This window comes from Pimephales promelas, chromosome 4 (genome assembly GCF_988280905.1).
Source record: "Pimephales promelas chromosome 4, fPimPro1.hap1.1, whole genome shotgun sequence".
Lineage (NCBI taxonomy): Eukaryota > Metazoa > Chordata > Actinopteri > Cypriniformes > Leuciscidae > Pimephales > Pimephales promelas.
Genome location: NC_142772.1, coordinates 4,198,226 through 4,219,545, shown reverse-complemented (window position 1 = coordinate 4,219,545; position 21,320 = coordinate 4,198,226). Strand labels below are relative to the sequence as shown.

At 37.4% G+C, this 21,320-nt stretch overlaps 1 protein-coding gene across 4 annotated transcripts in view; it reads right to left on the bottom strand.

Annotated features, from left to right (window-relative positions):
* Window positions 1-21,320, bottom strand: part of zbtb20 (zinc finger and BTB domain containing 20) — a 70,792-nt gene that overhangs the window by 11,406 nt on the left and 38,066 nt on the right. For 3 of the 4 annotated variants that reach the window (XM_089129857.1, XM_089129856.1, XM_089129858.1), the window contains 3 exons: window positions 10,995-11,181; window positions 5,262-5,337; window positions 1,041-2,606 (listed from right to left, as the gene is read on the bottom strand). In XM_089129857.1, the coding sequence (XP_088985983.1) occupies window positions 1,041-2,606; window positions 5,262-5,298 (1,603 nt within the window). In that variant the 5' untranslated portion in view covers window positions 5,299-5,337; window positions 10,995-11,181. The remainder of the gene's footprint in view (window positions 1-1,040; window positions 2,607-5,261; window positions 5,338-10,994; window positions 11,182-21,320) is intronic. The other variant, XM_039661723.2, reaches the window with a different exon arrangement.

Here is a 21,320-nt window from a genome sequence, read left to right as displayed (position 1 = left end):
CTAAAATGATCATTTTAATCAAGCTTGTATATTTAAGTTCAATAATTTCATTTAAATGGCAATGAAGATTACCTATTAATTGTCATTTAAGTGAAATTACTGAACTTAAATATACAAGTTTGATAAAAATGGTCATTTTAGAAGAAAATTTCAAATGGCCTTTAGAGGCTTTTGCATCTGAACTCTTCATATATATATATATATATATATATACAATGATAAAACTTGAACTAGCATGCATTTGACAAATAGTGTGAGTATATTAGGGACTTTGCCTAAGGGAAAACAGCTATTAAAGATGGAGTCATACAGTAAATTGACCTGGTAATTCTGTGTCGACCAATGAGCCCCGAGTTCATTAAGTAAAAACTTTAATTATTGACTATGGTAGTTATGAAAATATTTTAATTATACACAAGAAAGGCCTTTTGGCACATATGATAAAAAAAATTTTTATCATTTTGGTCTCATGGCTTGTCATGCCTCAAGAGGGTACAGAACAGGATAAAGCATTTGCTTAAAAAGTTTGAACTATTAACGTAAATTATAGATAATAGGCAGCTGATATGTGTTAATCACAGCGCTCTTAGGTTTTAAGTGGCTATAGTCACTCACACGACCACTTATACTGTATGCATTTTATAAGCTAACTTGCAGTTTCCAAAGCGAGGGGAGGAAAGAACTCAACACATTTGGTATGCCTTGCTACCTTAAGCTATGCACCTACTGAGCAGTTTCTCAATTTCTGTCATAGGCTTAGAAAATACACAGCCTCATAAATGATGCTTTCATAAATGCATATTCTGGTTCTATTGAGCTGTGTCTGAAAGCCCAATAACCGAGGTCCTAATGATTGCTGTAACAATGCTTAATCCACAGGATGATTCACACCGAGAAGTTAATAATTGCTACCAATTATCCATTTAGAATCAAAAGCTTACCTTAATTAGCTTTTCTGTAAAAGCGATTTCGATCTAAAAAAAAAACAAAAAAAACGTAACTACATACATAATAGAGAGATGAAGGCCACGGGTACTCACCAGTGTGCACAAACATGTGCTTGACGAAGTTCTGTTTGGCAGTAAAGGTCTTACAGCAAAGAGTGCATGCGTAGGGCTTCTTTTCCCCATGCTGCCCCCCCGCCGCAACACCTTGCTGTTGACCTCCACCGGGTGGCACCGTCAGCCCGCTGGGGTACGGAGGCATGCTGGGAGAGGGCACTGCCACAAACTGCGGCTGCTGATTCCCAATGGACTGGGGCAGACTGAAGAGGAAAGGCTTGTTGTCGCTGGCTGACTGGGTTGCGAAGAGCGTAGGCAAGTAAGTGTTGCCCGCCGTTCCCATTACCTGGGAGTTGCTGGTCAAGGTGAGGGGCATGCGCAGGTTGCTGGTAAGTGGCTCACCTGGCCGCAGGTACGGCCCGCCTGGCATCGACTGCGAGACTGCGAGGTTTGCTTGAGGCGGCTGGTTGACTCCGAGCTCACCGCTCTCTTGAGAAGGGCCGTTCCCACTGCCCTCTTCGACCGCTTCTTGGGTCTGCTCGGGAGATGAATCGTTGACCTCGATCTGCACGGGGGTTCCCCGCTCACCTTGCTGGCCTTTATTCAGACAATTGTCTCGACCGAACCCAGACAAGAAAGGCTGCTCGACGGAATCCGTCTCCGTGCCGATGGAAGAGCTGACGCCGGAGTCGAAGCTCTCGCCTTTGGGCTCGCTTTCGATGCACTCCAGCTGCTCGCTGTCCTCGCGACAGTCCACAAGGCCGTAGCAATTGTACTCGTCCCCTTGTTCCTGCTTGATGTGAATGTCCCCAGTGTGGAGCCTCACGGGGCGAGGCTGTTTGCGGCAGTGCGTAGTCTCCGACGTGACCAGAAAGCGCTCCATCTGTTGCGAGCGCTCGTGGATGCGTGTGATCCAGGCAGGGTCCTGCCCTCCCTCCTTCTGCTGGAGTTGAAGGGGCGAGTCGTAGCTGGCCGTCACCGCGGCATTGGTGTAGTGGGAGCGGTTTCCACGGCTACCGTTTTGCAGGCCCAAGCCGGAGCAGCTGGAGTAAAGCGAGGAGTAAACGCGGTCAAGGCTCTGGTGAGATGTTTGCATGTAGCCTGATTCGGCATCACTACTGGGACCGGACGTGCCAGACTCGGGAGTTCCCCGCGGCGTCTCCTGCCCCGAGTCCCCCGGGACCACGGAGAAGCTGCCAGATCCACCAATGCCAACATTCTGTGAAACAATGCGGGTGCACTCGTCGATGACGGTCTTGATCTGGAGTATGCTGGCAGCGGTGAGGATCTGCAGGGCCTCGGACTGGGAGACCCGCAGCACGCCGCTGTACATGAAGTCAATCAGTTTCTGGACGGACTGTACAGAAACCACAGAGGGGATCTCGATGTCACTGTAGCCCAGGAGCAGCTTGTCCTGAAAGAAGGGGCTGCCTGCAGCCAGCACACAACGGTGAGCTCGCAGCATGCTACCATGGATCCGAACAGTCACGTCACAGAAGTGCCCGCGGTTTCGCTGCTCATTGAGGGTCTCAAGTACAGAATTGCTAAAGTTGTGGAGATTAATGTGGTGAATGCGTTCGGTCATCCCCTTGCACCTGATGTCACCTGTGTGGCAGACACAAACACAAACCAGATCAATCACATATCCAGCAATATTATAAATATCCAGCACTATGATATTTGTTTTTGGGTGGTGATGGCGCAGTGGATAAGACACATGCCTTTGGTGTGAGAGACCCGGTGTCCCTGAGCAAGACACTTAACCCCTAGTTGCTCCAGAAGCGTGCGACCTCTGACATATATAGCAATTGTAAGTCGCTTTAGATAAAATCATCAGCTAAATTAATCAATGTAATGTAAAATGTTGATTTGACTGCACTGACACTGTAGCTTGAGAACTGAGCTGGACGATGAGACCATCTTCATTTAGCTGACGCTTTTATCCAAAGCGACTTACAATTGCTATATATGTCAAGAGGTCACACGCCTCTGGAGCAACTAGGGGTTAAGTGTCCTGCTCAGGGACACATTGGTGTCTCACATTGGATTCGAACCTGAGTCTCTCACACCAAAGGCATGTGTCACCATCACCACCCATTAACTAATGTTAATTAGATGAAATTAACTAACGTAACAATTGACAATCTTTACAACGGAACTGAATCAACACTGAACAATGACACTATTTTCTATTTTCTATGTTTTACAGCCAAAATTAAAGGGATACTCCACTTTTTTTGGGGGAAATGGGCTCATTTTACAACTCCCCCAGTTTTACAGTTTTTGAAAAGAATATCAGTAACCAGACAGTTTCTGGTCTCATTGACTTCCATAGTAGGAAAAACATATACTATGGAAGTCAATGAGACTAGAAACTGTCTGGTTACTGATATTCTTCTAAATATAAAAAAATCGGCTGAATGGATTCGACTTACAATTGCTATATATGTCAGAGGTCAAAATGAGCCTATTCCAAAAAAAAGTGGAGTATCCCTTTAATTCTGTTTGAATCATTTTCCTGTTATCACTGTTAAACTGCTTTGAAACAATCTGTATTGAAAAAGGGCTAGATAACTTGACATGATTTTACATTTTCTGAAAAATATGTACTGTAAGCTACACTTTCAATGTCAGCTATTGTGAATTTGTACAATATGTGGGTGTCAATGTATGTTCAAAATGGATTCCAACAGTGTTTGTACAAAATCAAATACTTCAAACTAAAAATCACTAAAAACCTGCATCAATGATGTTAAATAGGGGTGTTTGTCACCTGAAGGATCTTTTTCAAAAAGTTAAGAAAAGAAAAAGCTAAGAAAACACAAAAATAATAGATGCTAGATGATATAACAGATAACAGAAAGAGTGTCCCTGGAATTTTCCACACACGCTATTTGCAAAAATCAAGAAGACAAAGCTTAGACTGTGAAATGTATACATAGAGATTGCCATTGCTGCTGTAATTCAATTGCCTTAATAATGACCAATAAATAAACCATTGTCAACCACAGACATGTGCTTCAATCTTGCATAATCTTATGGAATGTGTATTGCTGACCTTTAATTGCTGACATTCTCTCTGTAGAATGTGTATTCATTTTCTGTCTCTACCTTATGGGCAAAATGGTCATGGGTCATGTTGTTTGTATTTAAGAACAATGTCCTGTTGATGTGGAGACATTATAAGCATTTATTTAAGAGCTACACCCCAGTACTATATACTGCAGCACGAGTAAGAGAAGTGTGGTAGTATATTTACATATGATTATTAAATGTAGGCTAGCAATATATATATATATATATATATTAGGGATGCACCGATATGATAATTTTGTCCGATACCGATAATTCTTTATATTTGAAAGCCGATAACCGATATATTGGCATCTAAATCCACATTTTTAGACAATTTTTGAGAGCCTGATTATAGAAAAGTCTCCTCATTAAAAGCCAAGATACAAAGACAATTATGATGTTCTTATTTTAATGTTTAAAGACTTGCGCTGCACATTTTGCACTTTAACTGGATTTTCCTTTTTTTAAAGTGATTTCAATCGTATTTCAAGCAATTTAAAAGCATCATGTTGAACAGTGCGCATCTAAAGTGCCTCAGCTGAAGGAAATAATAATACATTATTTATCGGCTTTTAGATATCGGCTAAATGTTCTTGTTGGGCCGATAACGATAACATAAAAAATTATCATATATCGGCCGATACCGATAATGTGACCGATATATCGTGCATTCCTAATATATATATATATATATATACATACTGTAGAAACAGGATGGAGCTAAACTGTGCCGGAAAATGGCACTCAAGGAGCAGGATTGAAACCTCCGCCATCCATCCACACATGGATTTATAATGCAAAATTATCAGGGTTAAGTAATTGGACACCACTTGCTAATGTAATGGGGTCGTATGACAAATATAGTGAGGTCATGTGATTATTAAGCAGCATATACTGTATATATAAATACACACACATGCTTGTATATATTTAAGAAATATTGTCATGTATATACCATATATAGATTTATATTAAATATTTTATATATAAATAATATTTTTTTCTTAAATATACATGCATGTGTGTTTATTTATATACTGTATATATAAAATAATTATACACAGTGCACCCACATATATTATGTAAAAACAAACTTTTATTTTGGATGTGATTAATCGTGATTAATCGTTTGACAGCCCTAATTAAATGATAAACATGTATCCTTTAGTCCAGGAGTTTTCAAACCTGTCCCGGAAGACCCCCGGCACTGCACATGTTGCATGAGTGCTTCTCAATATTAAGATTCCCTCGCTCCTCCACCCTGTGACCCGGAAACAGATCAAAGTTAGACATCTTGAAGGACCTCTCAATTCTTCAATTGCACCGCGAGAAGGCGAGTGACGAGTGGAATAATGAAGTCTTTTCCCTCTTAGCAAAAAATCTCTGGAAGTTCCAGATCTGGAACTAATATCTGGAAGATTCAGTAGCACCTCATTGCAGTACACGAAATCCAGGGGGCGGAGTCGGATCCAGATCTGAGGAGTGGAGTTGGGTAGGTTTAGGGGAGGGTTTAGAGATCAGGGGGCGGAGCTTGGTAGGTTTAGGGATCAGGGGCGGAGCTGGATAGGTTTAGGGGGCGGAGCTTGGTAGGTTTAGGGGTGGGTTTAGGGATCAGGGGGCGGAGCTGGGTAGATTTAGGGGTGGGTTTAGAGATCAGGGGCGGAGCTGGATAGGTTTAGGGGTGGGTTTAAGGGGCAGAGCTTGGTAGGTTTAGGGGTGGGTTTGGGGATCAGGGGCGTAGCTGGGTAGGTTTAGGGGTGGGTTTAGGGATCAGGGGGCGGAGCTGGGTAGATTTAGGGGTGGGTTTAGAGATCAGGGGTGGGGCTGAGAAGGTTTAGGGGTGGATTTAGGGATCAGGGGCGGGGCTGGGAAGGTTTAGGGGTGGGTTTAGAGATCAGGGGTGGAGCTGGGTAGGTTTAGGGGTGGATTTAGGTTTCAGGGGGCGGGGCTGGGTAGGTTTAGGGGTGGGTTTAGGGATCAGGGGGTGGAGCTGGGTAGGTTTAGGAGTGGGTTTAGGGATCAGGGGTGGAGCTGTTCTTTCCCAGGGTTTATCCCATCCCATTTGTTTAATTTTCAAACCTTCTTACTTCTGCTTAAAGTAATAAACTAACTATTAAAAAAAGAAAATGTAATCCAACTGATCAGGAAAGTGTATACATGTACACAGAATAGAGCAGTTTGACTAATGACTGATGGATGTTTTCTCCACTGTGTAATATCAGTGAGATGAGATAAGATATACAGCATAGCATACAGTACGTGTGACCTCATGACAGATTCACGTAGGCCTCAAAGTTTTCCTGGCTTCCATAAGACCCTTAAACGCAGCTGATGATACTTTTAAGTGATCGAGTGATCAACCTATACCCTCAGTCGCCATTAACTATTAGTCCACTGGAAGGACTGAATAAAAACGAGTGAGTGAATTCAGACACCGCATTTGTAAAGTTTGTACTTGCTGTTTAATAATCAATTGAAACTTAGCAAACTGGCAGCTCCAGTAATTAAAAGATTTATCTTGAACTCTGAAACTATGTACAAGCCTTAATTAAACAATTTAATAATCAATTAAAAATGAATATATTCCTGTATGATATTACGCTGTGGCCACATTGGACCAGCAGAGCACCAAATGGATGGTTGATTCAGCTGCGAAATGGTGCTGGAAATTCATTTAGAGCGACCCTCACAGTGCATTATGGGTATTCCCTAGCCGTTGAGTTAACATACTCGTTATTGCGGTGCATTATGGGAATGAGAGCACTCCATAATGTCCACTATGATTTCAGACGCCACTACAAATGGCTGTTCCCTCAAATAGGGGGTGATTTCGGACACATGCCTGTCTCTGACACACACACTACATGAGCTGATGAGTTGAATCAGGCGTATTAGATGAGGGAGCCACACAAAATGTGCAGTGCAGGTTTGAAACCCTTGTTTTGGCCTAATAGCCAGGTCATTTGAGTAAATCCTACCAAACAGCATTAAACATCCCAAATTAGCACACCGGAGACATTATTTATGAAAAGTGGCTGGAAAACAGTGACCTAAAAAAGCTCTGCTTTGACAGACAGAGGGCAGTCTTGAGCTAGTGTGTGAACCGGCCAGCACTCGTCTGCACATGCAGCATGTGTTTCGCTTTTGCGTTACATTTGAAATCAGAAATTAAGCAAATCAAATCAATCAAGCTATGATGGGTCCATGGGATGGTTATTCATGCAATGAATTATTTTCAGCCTTCTCTGAAGCTTACATCAACGCTGGTCCGTCTGTCTGTCTATACAAACACTTTTGGAGAGAACACAAAATGTCTACTTTCTATGAGGTGCTGCGCCCTTTTTCAACAGAAGGCTTTGAAACCTCCTAAAAATGCCCAGAAACACTTTTGAACACCAATCGTATTCGCTGTGGACAGTAGTGACATTAGCTCCCTTTGCAAAACGTCACCTTTCAGAAACCTCAGAAACATGGCAAGGCGACACATTGCCATTTTGACTCCTATATATTATTGTTTAATGTTATTTTCAGGATAATTATTCTCTATTAGTACTCATAAACACTATTTAAAGTGCATGAATCAGACCGTGTATGAACATGTGTGTGTGAGGGTTACATGTCAGAGTTATTTTAACCACACAGGAATGTATATGCAATGTATCATGTTTTCCACTGATGCATATATGGACTGAAGTATTCTCTATAAGGATTGTGTAACACGATGTATACATCTATTTTGAACATCTACACTGCCGTTCAAAAGTTGGCTCACTCTTATGCTCACCAATCTATTTGATTTGATTATATTTTTAAAAGTAATTTATTCCTGTGATCAGCATCATTACTCCAGTCTTCAATGTCACATGATCCTTCAGAAATCATTCTAAAATGCTGATTAGTAACATTTAATATTATTATTATTATCAATGCCAATTCATTTCATGAATAGAAAGTTCAAAATAACAGCATTTATCTGAAACGGCATTATACACGCCATCATCCAAAGGTTTGGGGTCAGCAAGAATTTTTGACATCTTACCAATCCCAAACTTTTGAACGGCAGTGTACTTTAAGCATGAACAACGTGTTCTCTCCCGTGATTCAATAACAACGGGGATACACTCCCATAGCTCATTACAATAGCAAACTTTAAAATAGCAGTGTTTAGCATTCCCAAGAAAACACTGAAATATCATTTATCTACTCGTATCATATGTTTTCAAGAGCATTTAAATGTTAGTGTGGTGAAAAAGGATGTGAAAAGACAGGTTAGCAGAACAGACCATTCATTTAGGATTCATAGCAAACAACATGCAACCTTTGAAACTTAAAGGATGACACTGCAGGCAAGCATCGTTTTTGAAGGTTATCGATGCAAAGTGTTCTTTTAGACAGCAGAAACACCGTGTTCTTGTGTGTCTAGACATGTTTCTGTAAAACGTTAAACCTTTTTTAAAATCTGTGTGTGTGTGTGTGTGTGTTGTTCAGGTATTCAGAACAGAACGTATGGGGACAGAAAGGGGATTTTTTTTTTTTTTTTTTCCTAGGATGTTTTGGTTAGTTCATAGCACAGGACATTTCTACATGATCCCTTGTGAAAAAGAAGTGTCCTTAACTATGGCCCTGTTCCAAATAGCACACTAAATACTTGCGGTCTTCTTACAAATCTGCTCTTTCGTGGCGTAACGGACTGCCTGACACCTCAAATGACACATGGGGCGCCCTATGGTAGAGGGATCCACGATCACACACACACACGGAGGCCGTTGTAAGTCCACAGTTATGAAAAGTGCCATTTGGGACAGGATAGGACCTTCGTATCTTAATAGTCTATTTAAAAACGGTCTTTGCAGATAATATAATAAAACTTCTTGAGACACATTTAAAAAGCGCACTTTGTAATAATTTCAAATTAAAGGCTGTACTTTAAGTTAAATTAAATAATTATGTTGAGTAATCTTTGTGGTGCTTTAAAGAAGTAGACTTATTTTGATGTGTTGACTAACATAGGCTACTAAAGCTGGTGTGTTTTTCGATCTTACATTTAAAGTTAATGTATTTTAGAAAGTTAGTTTTCAATATATTTTGGCTTCCCATAAATGTTTGTCAGCAGTACATACTAGATTTCATGTAAGTGGGCAACTTTAAAATTCAGCTAATCTCATTTCATATAAATTTAAACGATAATGCACGTTCAATGAAGTGCAATTAACATTTAGTTACGTGTCCAAAAACATTACCTTCAGTTTGCATGTAAATATATTCCAACTTAAAGTATATGATTTCCATAACAAGTACTCTTTTTGAAAGTATGCTAAAGTGTTCTTATTTTTCACAAGGGTATCCTTTTAAGAAACAGAACTGGCAGACAATTCAATGGCAGTTAGACAAGTGTGTGTGTGTGTCTTTTCTGTAGGGAGCACAACAATAGTGATAAGCAAACATATTCAACTCTGAAATCAAAAGAATTAATATTTTGCAAAAAGAAAATGTTCATTTGTTAGTATTATGCCATTATTTTCATGACAATTAAGCACGTTCCTCATCCATCCCCCACCCCTAAATTCTCATTACTGTAATGCATCCATTTTACTTTTGAGATTTTATGTAATTCTCATTATTTTCAATGATGATTTTCATTATATTCTCATTACTGTAATAAAGCTTAGCCTTCCCCTGACCACGGGCATGACGTGTATATACATGAGAGCAGATGTACAGTAGTGATAGAGAATTCAGTTTGCAGCTCTAGGATAATGCTTCCTGTAACCCAAATGCAGTTATGCCTATATTTGTGTATATTCAACACACTAAGTATATGGTGCAAACAGATGACTTTCTCTTCTGTATGCTGTGGTGTCATTTTTCAATAACGAAGGAAGAGAGGTTGTGTGTGTGTGTGTATATATATATATATATACACTACCGGTCAAAAGTTTTAGATCAGTAAGATTTTTTATGTTTTTAAATGAAGTCTCTTCTGCTCACCAAGGCTGCTTTATTTGATGAAAAAAAAAAATGACAAACAGTAATATTGTGAAATATTATGACAATTTAAAATGACTGTTTTCTATTTTAATATATTTTAAAATGTAATTTGAAAGTCGAATTTTCAACATCATTACTGTTGCTGATTACACATCAGTTTTCAGTGTCACATGATCCTGATTTTATGCTCAAAAAATGTAAATTATTATTTTCAATGTTGAAAACAGTCGTGTACCATTTCCCCCCAAAATTCTATGATGAATAGAAAGTTCAAAAGAACATCATTTATTTAAAATATAATCTTTTCTAACATTATAAATGTCTTTACTGTAACTTTTGATCAATTTAACTCATCCTTGATGAATAAAAGTATTTTCTAATTTCTTTCCCCCGAAAATAAAAAAATAAATTCTTACTGACCCCAAACTTTTAAATGGTAGTGATTAATGTTACAAAAGCTTAGCTTTCCATTTCAGATCAATTCTGTTCTTTTGAACTTTCTATTCATCAAAGAATCCTAAAATAAAAATGTAAAAAACTATTTTCAACATCATAAATGTTTCTTGAGCATCATATTAGAATAATTTCTGTAGGATCATGTGACACTGAAGACTGGAGTAATGATGATCACAGGAATAAATTACACTTCACTATATATTCACATAGAAAAAACCGCAGTTTTAAATTGTAATAATATTTCACAATATTACTGTTTTTTTTGTATTTATTATTAAATAATTCCAGCCTTCGTGAGCAGAAGAGACTTCTTTTAAAAACATAAAAAATCTTACCGATCTAAAACTTTTTACCGCTAGTGTATATATTATATATATATATGCAGGTCATCACATTGCAAAACAAGCTTGACAAATGGTCTGTTATTAAGCATTAATCAACCAGAGAGAAATGAATGAAGCTGGGCAAACTTACAGTCTGATGGTGTTCTGTTAGGTAATTGTGTGTATGTGGGTGCGTTTGTGTATCAGGCTGGTGAAGAGGCACTGGTTAGATGCTACAGGTTACTGGTGGTGGTGGTGCAGCGGAAGAGGTCAGTCGTTAGCCACTCATTTCATTTCGGTCTGGCCACAATCTAACCTCATGCAGAATCGATGTCGCCCTGCGAATAAAGCAAAGAGAACATTTATTGCATGCCTTTTTTTAAAGGCAAATTGTCCTTTTCGGAGTAATAATGTTAAATCCATATTTTTTTATTTTTATCAAATTAACGAGCAATCAATATACACCCAAAAATCAAAGACTGTTAATTTTATTTGACAATTAATTACGGTTGATTTTTCACCCGTCTCAGCATGTGTATCACAAATGTATCACATTTTAGTGCTGGTTACGTTGTTGCATTTTGGTGGCAGTGGACTGAGCAAGAATTAAGGGATAGTTCACTTTGAAATTCATTTTTGGTATGTTTTAGCTTAACTCAAAGGCATCCAAGATGTAGGTGTCTTTGTTTCCACAGTATTTTCAATTTTGATATTTTTAGGTCAAACCGTTTGTGTCTGTCAGTCATATAATGGAGGTCTATGGTCACCACCTCAAAGAGCATGCACAGAGAAGTCCAAATTTAACATGATTTAATGACTCGTAAATGGCCTAAGACACGAAACGAGCGGTTTGTGTGAGAAAACAAACAGTATTTATATAGTTTTTACCTCTTGTAACTACAGTCACAAAGCGACCGCGCCCTCAGATCACTTGGACATGGCTCTAGTTACAACAGCTAAAAACGACATAAATACTGTTCGTTTTCTCACACAAACCGCTCGTTTCGTGTCTCAGGCCATCGTTGTGTACTTACATTTACGAGTCATTAAATCATGTTTAATTTGGACTTCTCTGTGCATGCTCTTTGAGGTGGTGACCATAGACCTCCATTATATGACTGACAGACAAGAACGGTTTGACCTAAAAATATCAAAATTGAAACCACTGCGAAAAAACAAAGACACCTACATCTTTGATGCCCTTGAGGTAAGATAAAACATGCCAAAAATTATTTTCAAAGTGAACTATCCCTTTAAGAGCTGCTCACACAGAACTTGTTTTCAATTGTCTTTCTATGTAAACACACTAGATGGACATGTATGAGCGTTGCGCTCGCAACTTTTACAGCGTCTCGCGTCATCCTGCTTTGCACAGCATTTTCACCCCTTGTCCCACACGTCGCATATTGAGGAAATCAGTCTATTGGTATTTAATGATCATATTAAGAAAACGTGCATGCATTCTTTTGCCTTTTTAAGACAGCATTTTTTTTACCTATATTTAACAGCGCTTCGTCATACGTACAAATACAACAGATGTTTTTTAGATCTTCCAACGGTTGAAGAGAAAGGAGTAAACGGCTGTCAATCAAAATGTGGAGCGGTGATTCGTTCAATGTGTTGGAACGAATAATTCAGTCAATTAAAATTGTAATTTAACAGAATTTACTTGTTGTTGTTTAACCTGTGGTTGTTGTAATTCACATCCTTTCTAAAAAGTTTTAAAAGTGAAAGTTTTTGGTTTTTAATATATTCTTAATATATAAGCTTATCTAATTTCATGTTGTTTTATATTTTATTTGTTCATTGTTTATTTTGTTGGATTTGAGTTGGACTTGGTCAGAACTGTTTCTATAATAGCTATCTGCATGATGCCTGCTGCCTTTGGGCTCAGTGATGTTGAATTTAAATGACATGTAAAATAAAGATTTTTTTTTTCTTACTAACGAACAAAGAATTTTTTCACCTGAAAGGCAGAATACAAATGTTTTTATTAAGTTAGATAGACATTATATAACACTTTCAGGGTATGTTTTACATATCCCACATTGTCCCACACAAACATATAATCGTCCCACATTTGGTTTGTTTGATGGTGGTCACGTTTTTTTTTTTTTTCACCGTTGCGTTTTTACCCCATTTCACTGCCCACGTCTCGCATTTTTTAAAAACTGTAACAGATGCTCCGTCGTTTTATTGTAAATAAACAATAAAATCTCATGCAAAATTAGTAACAATATTAGTAACTTTTCCATTGCAGTTTCAATAAGAGACACTTTTACAGCATCTCTGTATTAACACTCTCATGCTCACAAAAAAATAGGATAAGGAAGGTATTTATAGTCAATATATCACCCGGCCCTGATCATTTATAATCCCAGTTATGATTTTTGTCACAATTTAATTAGAATTAATGTATCCCTAAAGCAAAATCAGTGGCTCAGAAAAGCACTGATAAAAACCCAAAACAAGGCAAATATAGATCTTAAAAACCTTAATAAAAGCACCAATCCTCCTTTCTTTTGTGAACACTGAAACTTCCTGTCTACAGCTATCAAGGCAGGAAGCAGTTCCCTCTGGGTTCTCACACAGACACATTTGTGACAGGCTTGTGGACACACTTCACCACCAATTACAGGGTCAAACTCTGCCGAAGGAGAAATCATATGCTCACTGGGCCAGGTGTTATTATGCAAGAGAGATGAAAGAATGGTCAGTGAGTCGGCCACACCCATCCTTTCTACACCACAGACGATCACGTTCTCGTTCCACACACACACACACACACACACACACACAAGAAAAGTATGTTGATTTATTCCCCCAACTGAACTATAGACGTCAGCACTATTTTATTTTATATACATTTAAATTCGGATCATGCAAGGCAAGTACCTAATGCCCACTCTCTAGGCATGTTATGAATTCACGTTACACATCCTATTTTTGTTTACACTGCAAATATTGAAAAGGATGCACATTTTCTCTATTAGCTTCACGGAATACCTATATGCTACGTATGCTTCCAAAATATGCAAGCTGTATATAATATTGCATCCCGAAACACAATATACATTAACATATCTCATAACTGGTATAAACCACAATTAGTATGGTCAGATGCCCCCTTAAGACAATAACGCATTTATTTGTAAACTGTAACATATTTTGATACAGGTTTAGCAAGTGCAAGATGCTGAAATCAAATTTAAAAAAAAAAATTGTTTTGACTACTTAGATGAATAATTGAATAACCAATGCCATATATATATATATATATATATATATATATATACATATTTGAATACATACATATTTACGATTATGATTTGTATTAATATTGTAAAGCACATTGAACAATGTATTTAATTGTGCAATATAAATAAATTACCACACCATGCACATATTTTAATTGAAGATATGCCATAATAGCAACACAATGATTTGACCCGATTGAAGACGTTTGAAATGTACACACAAGTATATCTCATGGAATTACAGAATAATAACCTAGCGAATTAGGCTACAATAAGTATTAAATAAAAAATAAAAAAATAGTAACACTGATAACAGTCACTCGGGTGCTTGTGTCCCAATTCTCATGGACAGAACACATTAATGTGTCCACAAATCCCTCATTAACAAATAGACACAAAAACACTTTGATATTCAACATAATACACTTTCAGATCTATCTTTCAGAGATTAGATGAATAAACCTCAAAAAATGTTTCAACTGACTAAATTGTTGATATTCAAATGAAATCGAGACGAGCACACTCATCAAATGCGTTGAGATGAGAATAAATAAATCTGAAAAGAAATTAAAGGGGGAGGGGCCTTATTAACATCTTTTTCATGATGCAAAGTTGGATTGCACTCTGAAACATTAAGACATTTTGTCATTAACACATTAAAAAGCAAAAAAAGCTTGATTTCTGAGAAGATAACTGAGCGCCACTCGCTGAACTTGACGCTGAAGTAATGTAGCACACTCGTTAAATACGATCTTATTTACAAGATGACCACACATGGATGACATGACTATTGAAGTTGGGGGTTGATAAATAAAAGAAACCATGACAGCGTGAGTTTTCTATTCCAAACACAGCCACAAGTGTTGTGTCCCGCTTACATCAGGCATCTCGTTAAACCACACTCTATTTTGAAGGTTTGGTTCACCCAGAAATTACAATTCTGTCAATATTTACTAAACCTCATGAAGTTACAAACCAGTTCTTCCTTGGCACACAAGCAGAGATTTTTTTTTAAAGTTGTAGGCTATCACGTTTTTACATGCAACTTCAATGAATGAAGCTTTAGAGATCATAGGAGGACCATAAATGTGTCACAGGTATATTACAAATCTTATTTGACTGTTTTTTTATGGAATATTGTTGCATTTATTATAATTAATTTATTCATGCACATGATTGTTTTTTTTTTTTAAATAATGTGCCCTTGTAATATTTAACCTTGCAGTGAAGCCTCTTCCCTTCTCTGATGATGTGTTTACTGGCATGGGGGCGGGACAACCTGTCACTCACATGAGATCAACCAATAGCAAACCACCACCATCCAATCAATTCCCCATGAACAAAACCAAGTTCCGCTGATTTTTTCTTTTTCGAGAAGCTGTTTCACTTCGATATACGTAATAATAGGGAAGAAAAGATGATCGTAACTTGTGTTTCATGTCGACTTTAAGTTCTAATAATTTGTTTTGGTTGGTGACACAAAAATGTATGATTCCTAAGTATCAAGCAGTGCTGGGCGGTATGTATACTTTTGTTATGATATTAATATTTTAATATACCGCCATACCGACATATTTAATTTCACAACGTTACGCCGCGTCGCGCAACACTGTTTCAGATGGACCACCTCTAAGCAGCGACGGTGAGGCGAGGGTAAACCAAACCGCAGTGTTCTGGTGTTACGTTACAGGCTGCAGACCTATGGCGTTATTTTCCTGTCAAATGTCGAGAGCGCACTATTGTAGCGCGAAAGTAAATTAATATAACGTGCAAGGGCGAATCTCTTTGCTCGCGTGTGGAACATTGCGCACGCTCTCAGATACACGCTACTCTTGTAAGAATATTTTCTCTGGGCTCGCTTAGATAATCCTGCTCTAAGAAAGTGTTCAGTGCAATCGGGAATCTCTCTTTAGGATATAAGAACGTTTTCGTTCCCATTAAGTTATAAAAACGTTATTTCTAATTGTTCTAGGAACATTCAAAACGTCCAGACATTGTTTTAACATTATTTCTTGGTTATAAGAACGTTATTCAAAACGCTATAAGAACGTTTAAAGCCACACTGCGGAAGTTTTAGCCACTAGAGGCGCTCGACCTGTAACTTTCAAGTCTAGCGTCCCTAGAGGCCACAAGCTCTGCAAATTAAATTCAACCGGTCAGCCTCCCGTGTCTTTAGATTGTGTGTGCTTGAAGTGTTTGAGGCTGTGGCCGGAATACCAGAAAATACTACACTGCTTATATGAATTTATGTGGGTTACCTTGGAAACAGCATTTGTGTGTAGGCAAGCGTCCGCATCGGTCGAGCACCCTTCCACTCACGAAAGCTAGACCAATGTGTTAATCCTCGTCCTGTCTTTTTTTAGTTTCCTCTGATAAAACCGTTCTTCCTTGTAGCTATTGTTCGGCCATGGCGAAAACATACAGACGGCAATCAAACGCGAGTTGAGCACTAACGTCAGAATCTGAGGAAGTTTGGGGTGGTGGGGGAAGTGACGTATGCCGTAAAGCGGTCAAATTTTGTAGTTCTTTTTGTGGACGGGTTCCTACCCGAAACCCGAAGTTACAAATTGCTAGTAAAAGCGATACAGGCACCTTCAGGATACGTCAGACGCGTCATTCAACCTATGGGCTATATGCACGCATAAGTTCCGCATTTGACGTAAGGATGCTCGTCCATTTCCGGTTGTGTAGATTTAAGCGGAGGAGAACCGAGGAAAACGGGATTATGGCGGAGTCTTCAAAATTTACTGTCCTCCCGTCTTTGAAACGAAACGTACACACGTTTAGATGTAATTTTATATATAGTTATATTTATTTAATATAATTTTAAAAAGAAGCATAAACACAACGAGGGGTGTCTGTTTTATCTGTTTTTGTGACTAACGTTTCATTAGTATAACCATGGAGTATAAAATTCTATATAAATTCTCGGTATTGCATTGGACTCTATGATCGGCGGAAGTTATCGAGCATCCCTAATGCTTCACCGGAAATACCGCCGTGCATAGAGCCCATTGTAAGTCCATGTACCATCTCAATGGGTTTTGGTAATATATTATAAAGGTTAAAAGTTACAAAGTGTGGCTTTAATTCTCCTGTTATATAAACGTTGTATTAACGTCCTTGCTTGGTTATAAGAATATTATTAGAACGTTAAGAAATAACAATTTTAGGTTATACTGGGTGCTATTATATTCTACAATATTAACAAATGACAATAAAATAGTCCATCTTAAGTCAATTTATTGCAGTAATTCCTCTCAACCAGTAGAAAATGCTTTGAACACCTGATTATGCATGAAAAAAAATTTTTTGAAAAAAAATTATTATTTAAAAAAAAAAAATAATAATAATAATAATTTGAAATTAAATTTCCGGCTTAATTTTGAAAAAAAAAAAAAAAAAAAAAAGTGGTATAAATTTTTGGTCAAACCGCCCAGCACTAACTTTAAGCACTTTACAGGCCTTGCTCTTCCACATTTCTATTTATTTGGAAAGGCACATTCAAAATGAGGAAGAGGACCAGGAACAGAGTGACATTGTCAGATCGCAGCATTTCATATGTAACTAAAAGCCCTAAAAAAGACACAGTCCTTTAAGATTTGATGACCCTTTACCTTCCCCTAACTCTATCGCTTTCCCTCTCTTATTCCTGAAGTGGTTTTCCTGAGATTCATGAATTTTCTGGCCCAGGTCACAGTCACCATCCATCGTGTCAAAACAGCCGACTATCCACACTATCCATTTAATCTTTCAGTAATATCCTCAGAATTCACCAGGATGACGAAAGACAATCATTTTATCATTGAAAGAAACATCTTGTAGATGCTGGGGTTGAGCGTGATTAAATAGATAGAGCCGACTCCGGATGAGCCACACTCGAAAGTCGTTGTAAAATTCGCACGCTGATATTCGCACAGCTGTGACCACACCACACATCCATCAAATTTGATATTAATGCAGCAAGTCGCTGTGTTGCTTGGCAACCATAAACACCCTACATACTTGCATTGCACACCTGCGCTATTTTTTAATTGATGTGCAATATCCATATTTTATTAAAATAATAAAAACTTTTTTTTGCTTATTGGATAGTTTTACACAAAATGCTAAATCGCTAAATTATATAAAAAATAAGTCATATGACAAGCAGTGTGGCATACTATGACATTTTAGTAAATATCACTAAAACTCTTTTTAAAAAAGAAAGAAAAATCAGTTCATACTCCAGCAAGCAGAACGTGAGTGTTTCTTTCTAACACAGCTATGGTGAGTGTTACCGTACAGATGGCTTTAGTCACTGCTGTCATGTCTAGCGGGTTTCTTTTTTGCATCTCACGCCATAGCATTGTGCTTTATTTAACCCATCTAAGAAGTTAATTTGTTACTGGCTATTGCTAGTCAGTTACAGGTGGTATTATGGGGAGAAAAGCGCATTTGATTGTACTTAGTTTGTCTATGCCTCTGCGAATAAGATGAGTCCTTTACATTTAAAATGCGTAAAAGTTTATTTTGTCAACTTTTTGGAGTGCACTAGCATGTGATGGTTCAAAGCTAAAAGACCTTGATTTTGATTTCATGGGGTTTTTAAATGCAAGAACACATAAGTGTGCATACTGTGTGTAATTAGCATATTAACACATGTATTTTTTATGGAGCCCAAAAGGAGACATTTTTAAGAACTCTCATGCAGCTCTTTTCCATATAATGACAGCTTGAAGGTTTTGACAGCAGTTTTAGCAGAGCTGGCCTGTTCCTCACAAAAATCATATTGGCTTCAGAAGATTTTTAATTTAGCACCATGGACAACTTTTACAACACTTATTAGGAGTTAAAGCTCAAAGTGCTGAAAACCTATAGTAACTTATAGGATGTTTTAGCATCATGCAGACCAAACCGTAAGTGCTGGAGACTTGACGGTGAAAAAGAAATCTGCCACTAGTTGGCGCTAACGAATTTTACGGCTCTGTGATCACATGGTGTTGCACACATCCACACAAGATGCATATCATTTAATAGATCTCCTCATCCCGAACAACTTTGCCTCAAGAACCACTGCTGTCATTCAAATCATTCATTAAATATTTGCTTCTAAATGTAAAAAAAAAAAGACTTTTGTGAACTAGTCCTGGGTTTTTCGCCCGATCAGAACCAAACCAATCTAGGACAATTCTCTGGACTCAATAAAATCAATAAAAAAGTTGAAATTTTGCATTTGGTTGGCTATAAAATGTAATTTAGAAAATGGGCGTGGCAAAATACACTAAAAAGCCTATAAATCCTAAAGGAAAACTCAGAACTTCACGAAAATGTGTGAGAATATTTGACATAACATTGTAAAGAAGCATGCAAAATTTTATGGAGATCCGACCATAGGTGGCGCTGTAACTGTTAAAAAAGCTTTGAAAACCATATATTTCCTATGGTAAATTGCCTTTATTGGCTGTAAATGGTCTGTGGATCAATGGATCAATGATGTCAGTGGTTACTTGTTTGCTAAATAAAACTTAATGTCTATAATGCTTATGTGCTTAAAGGCTTTAATTGCTTGAACCCCGATAAATGTTGCGTGCAGCTTTAATTTTGTTTTTGTCTCTGTTGTTGTGTGGAAGATTCTTCAAAAAGTCTCTTTTCCACAAAACAATGATAGCATATGGGTTAGGAATGACAAAACTGAGTAAATAATACATTTTTTATTTATGGATGAACTATTCTTTTAATGCTTAAGAACAATACTTAACCATAGGGAACATGTGGCTTTGAATGGTTGGGTCCAACTTGTGTCCAATATATAATCAATATCTGAGTGGAAACAGTGGGTCAACAGTGTAATTTTAGATGGAATTACATGCAGGTATTTTAAAATATAAGCACAATTTATAAAACATGTACACAAAAACTGCATTGTATCAAATTATTAATTTAGATGTTATTACAGTTTACGTGGATCTGCTGCTTACTGCTTTAATCAAACTTTTAAAAAGATCTTCAAGTTATTTTGATGGATAGCTTATAATTGAACTTTGACAAGCAGCTCATTAAAAAAAAACTATTTCCAACACCTTACAAGCTGAGTTTGTTGCCAGGGAGAACTCAGACATGACAATCTGTGTACAGTCATTTTAAGTATTTACACATCTCTGTTTTCTTCTAATATTTCGCATTGTCCTTAAAAATGTTGATATTTGTTGAAAAGGTTGATGTTTGTTTCTTCAAATTCTAGTTTTATTTACCCATGCATATTTTCCATTGTATTTGCACGCCTCAAGCAGACAGCACAGATGCATGCAATTAAAAATGTTTTTTTTCTTTTCTTCAGAGATGCAACACTGAATTTCACAGATAACCTTTCAACAAACAATACAGTCTTTGAATTCTCAAAATCTCTTAAATTTTTCATGCGACCATAAGAAAAAATGTTCTTTTTGTTTAGTCAGTTTCATATATATATATATATATGTATGTGTGTGTGTGTGTGTGTGTGTGTGTGTATGTACACTACACTATATATATATATATATATATATATATATATATATGAATGAATGAATGAATAATTTTATTTCTTTTCATTTCCTTTTCCTCTTCAGAACATGGTCATTGATAACAGAGCATATTTAAACAAAAAATAATAAAAACAAAATCTTAGCATGTTCAAAAGAGAAGAAAAAGAATATAGAAAAAATATATATATATATGAGCAAAAATGCAAAATGTAGATGTTGAAAAAAAGGTTCAGCATGAAAGGCGTTACATTGCCATAAGCCTTGTTCTGTGATAACCATTCAAGCTGGAATGTACAAGTTGTTCTCTTTGCCAGACCACACCATATTTGCCTGCTAGCTGTGTGTCTGTGTGGAGAGTAACCAGTAACCGTCAACACATGCCAGGTGCCAAACCTCCCCCTTACTCGCCAAACTCACTCGCTAATCAGCATTACAGATAAGTACAATTCATCCTATACTTGTTTGAATGCAAGATAGTGTGAAAAAAATGTGATTAAGATCAATTACGCTCTCCACAAAGACTGAGATCTCAGACAAAGTGTTTTTTATTTTCTTTACTAGAATTCTAAAGCATTTAAAACCTGTAAAACTAGTTCGTTTTAAACAATGGGATAAGCTTGTCATTAAATGCTGTCCTTATCATTATGCATACTGTGTGTAGTATGCACATTCAATGCAATATATGGCCTATTACATTTGTCAAAATGTGCAGCA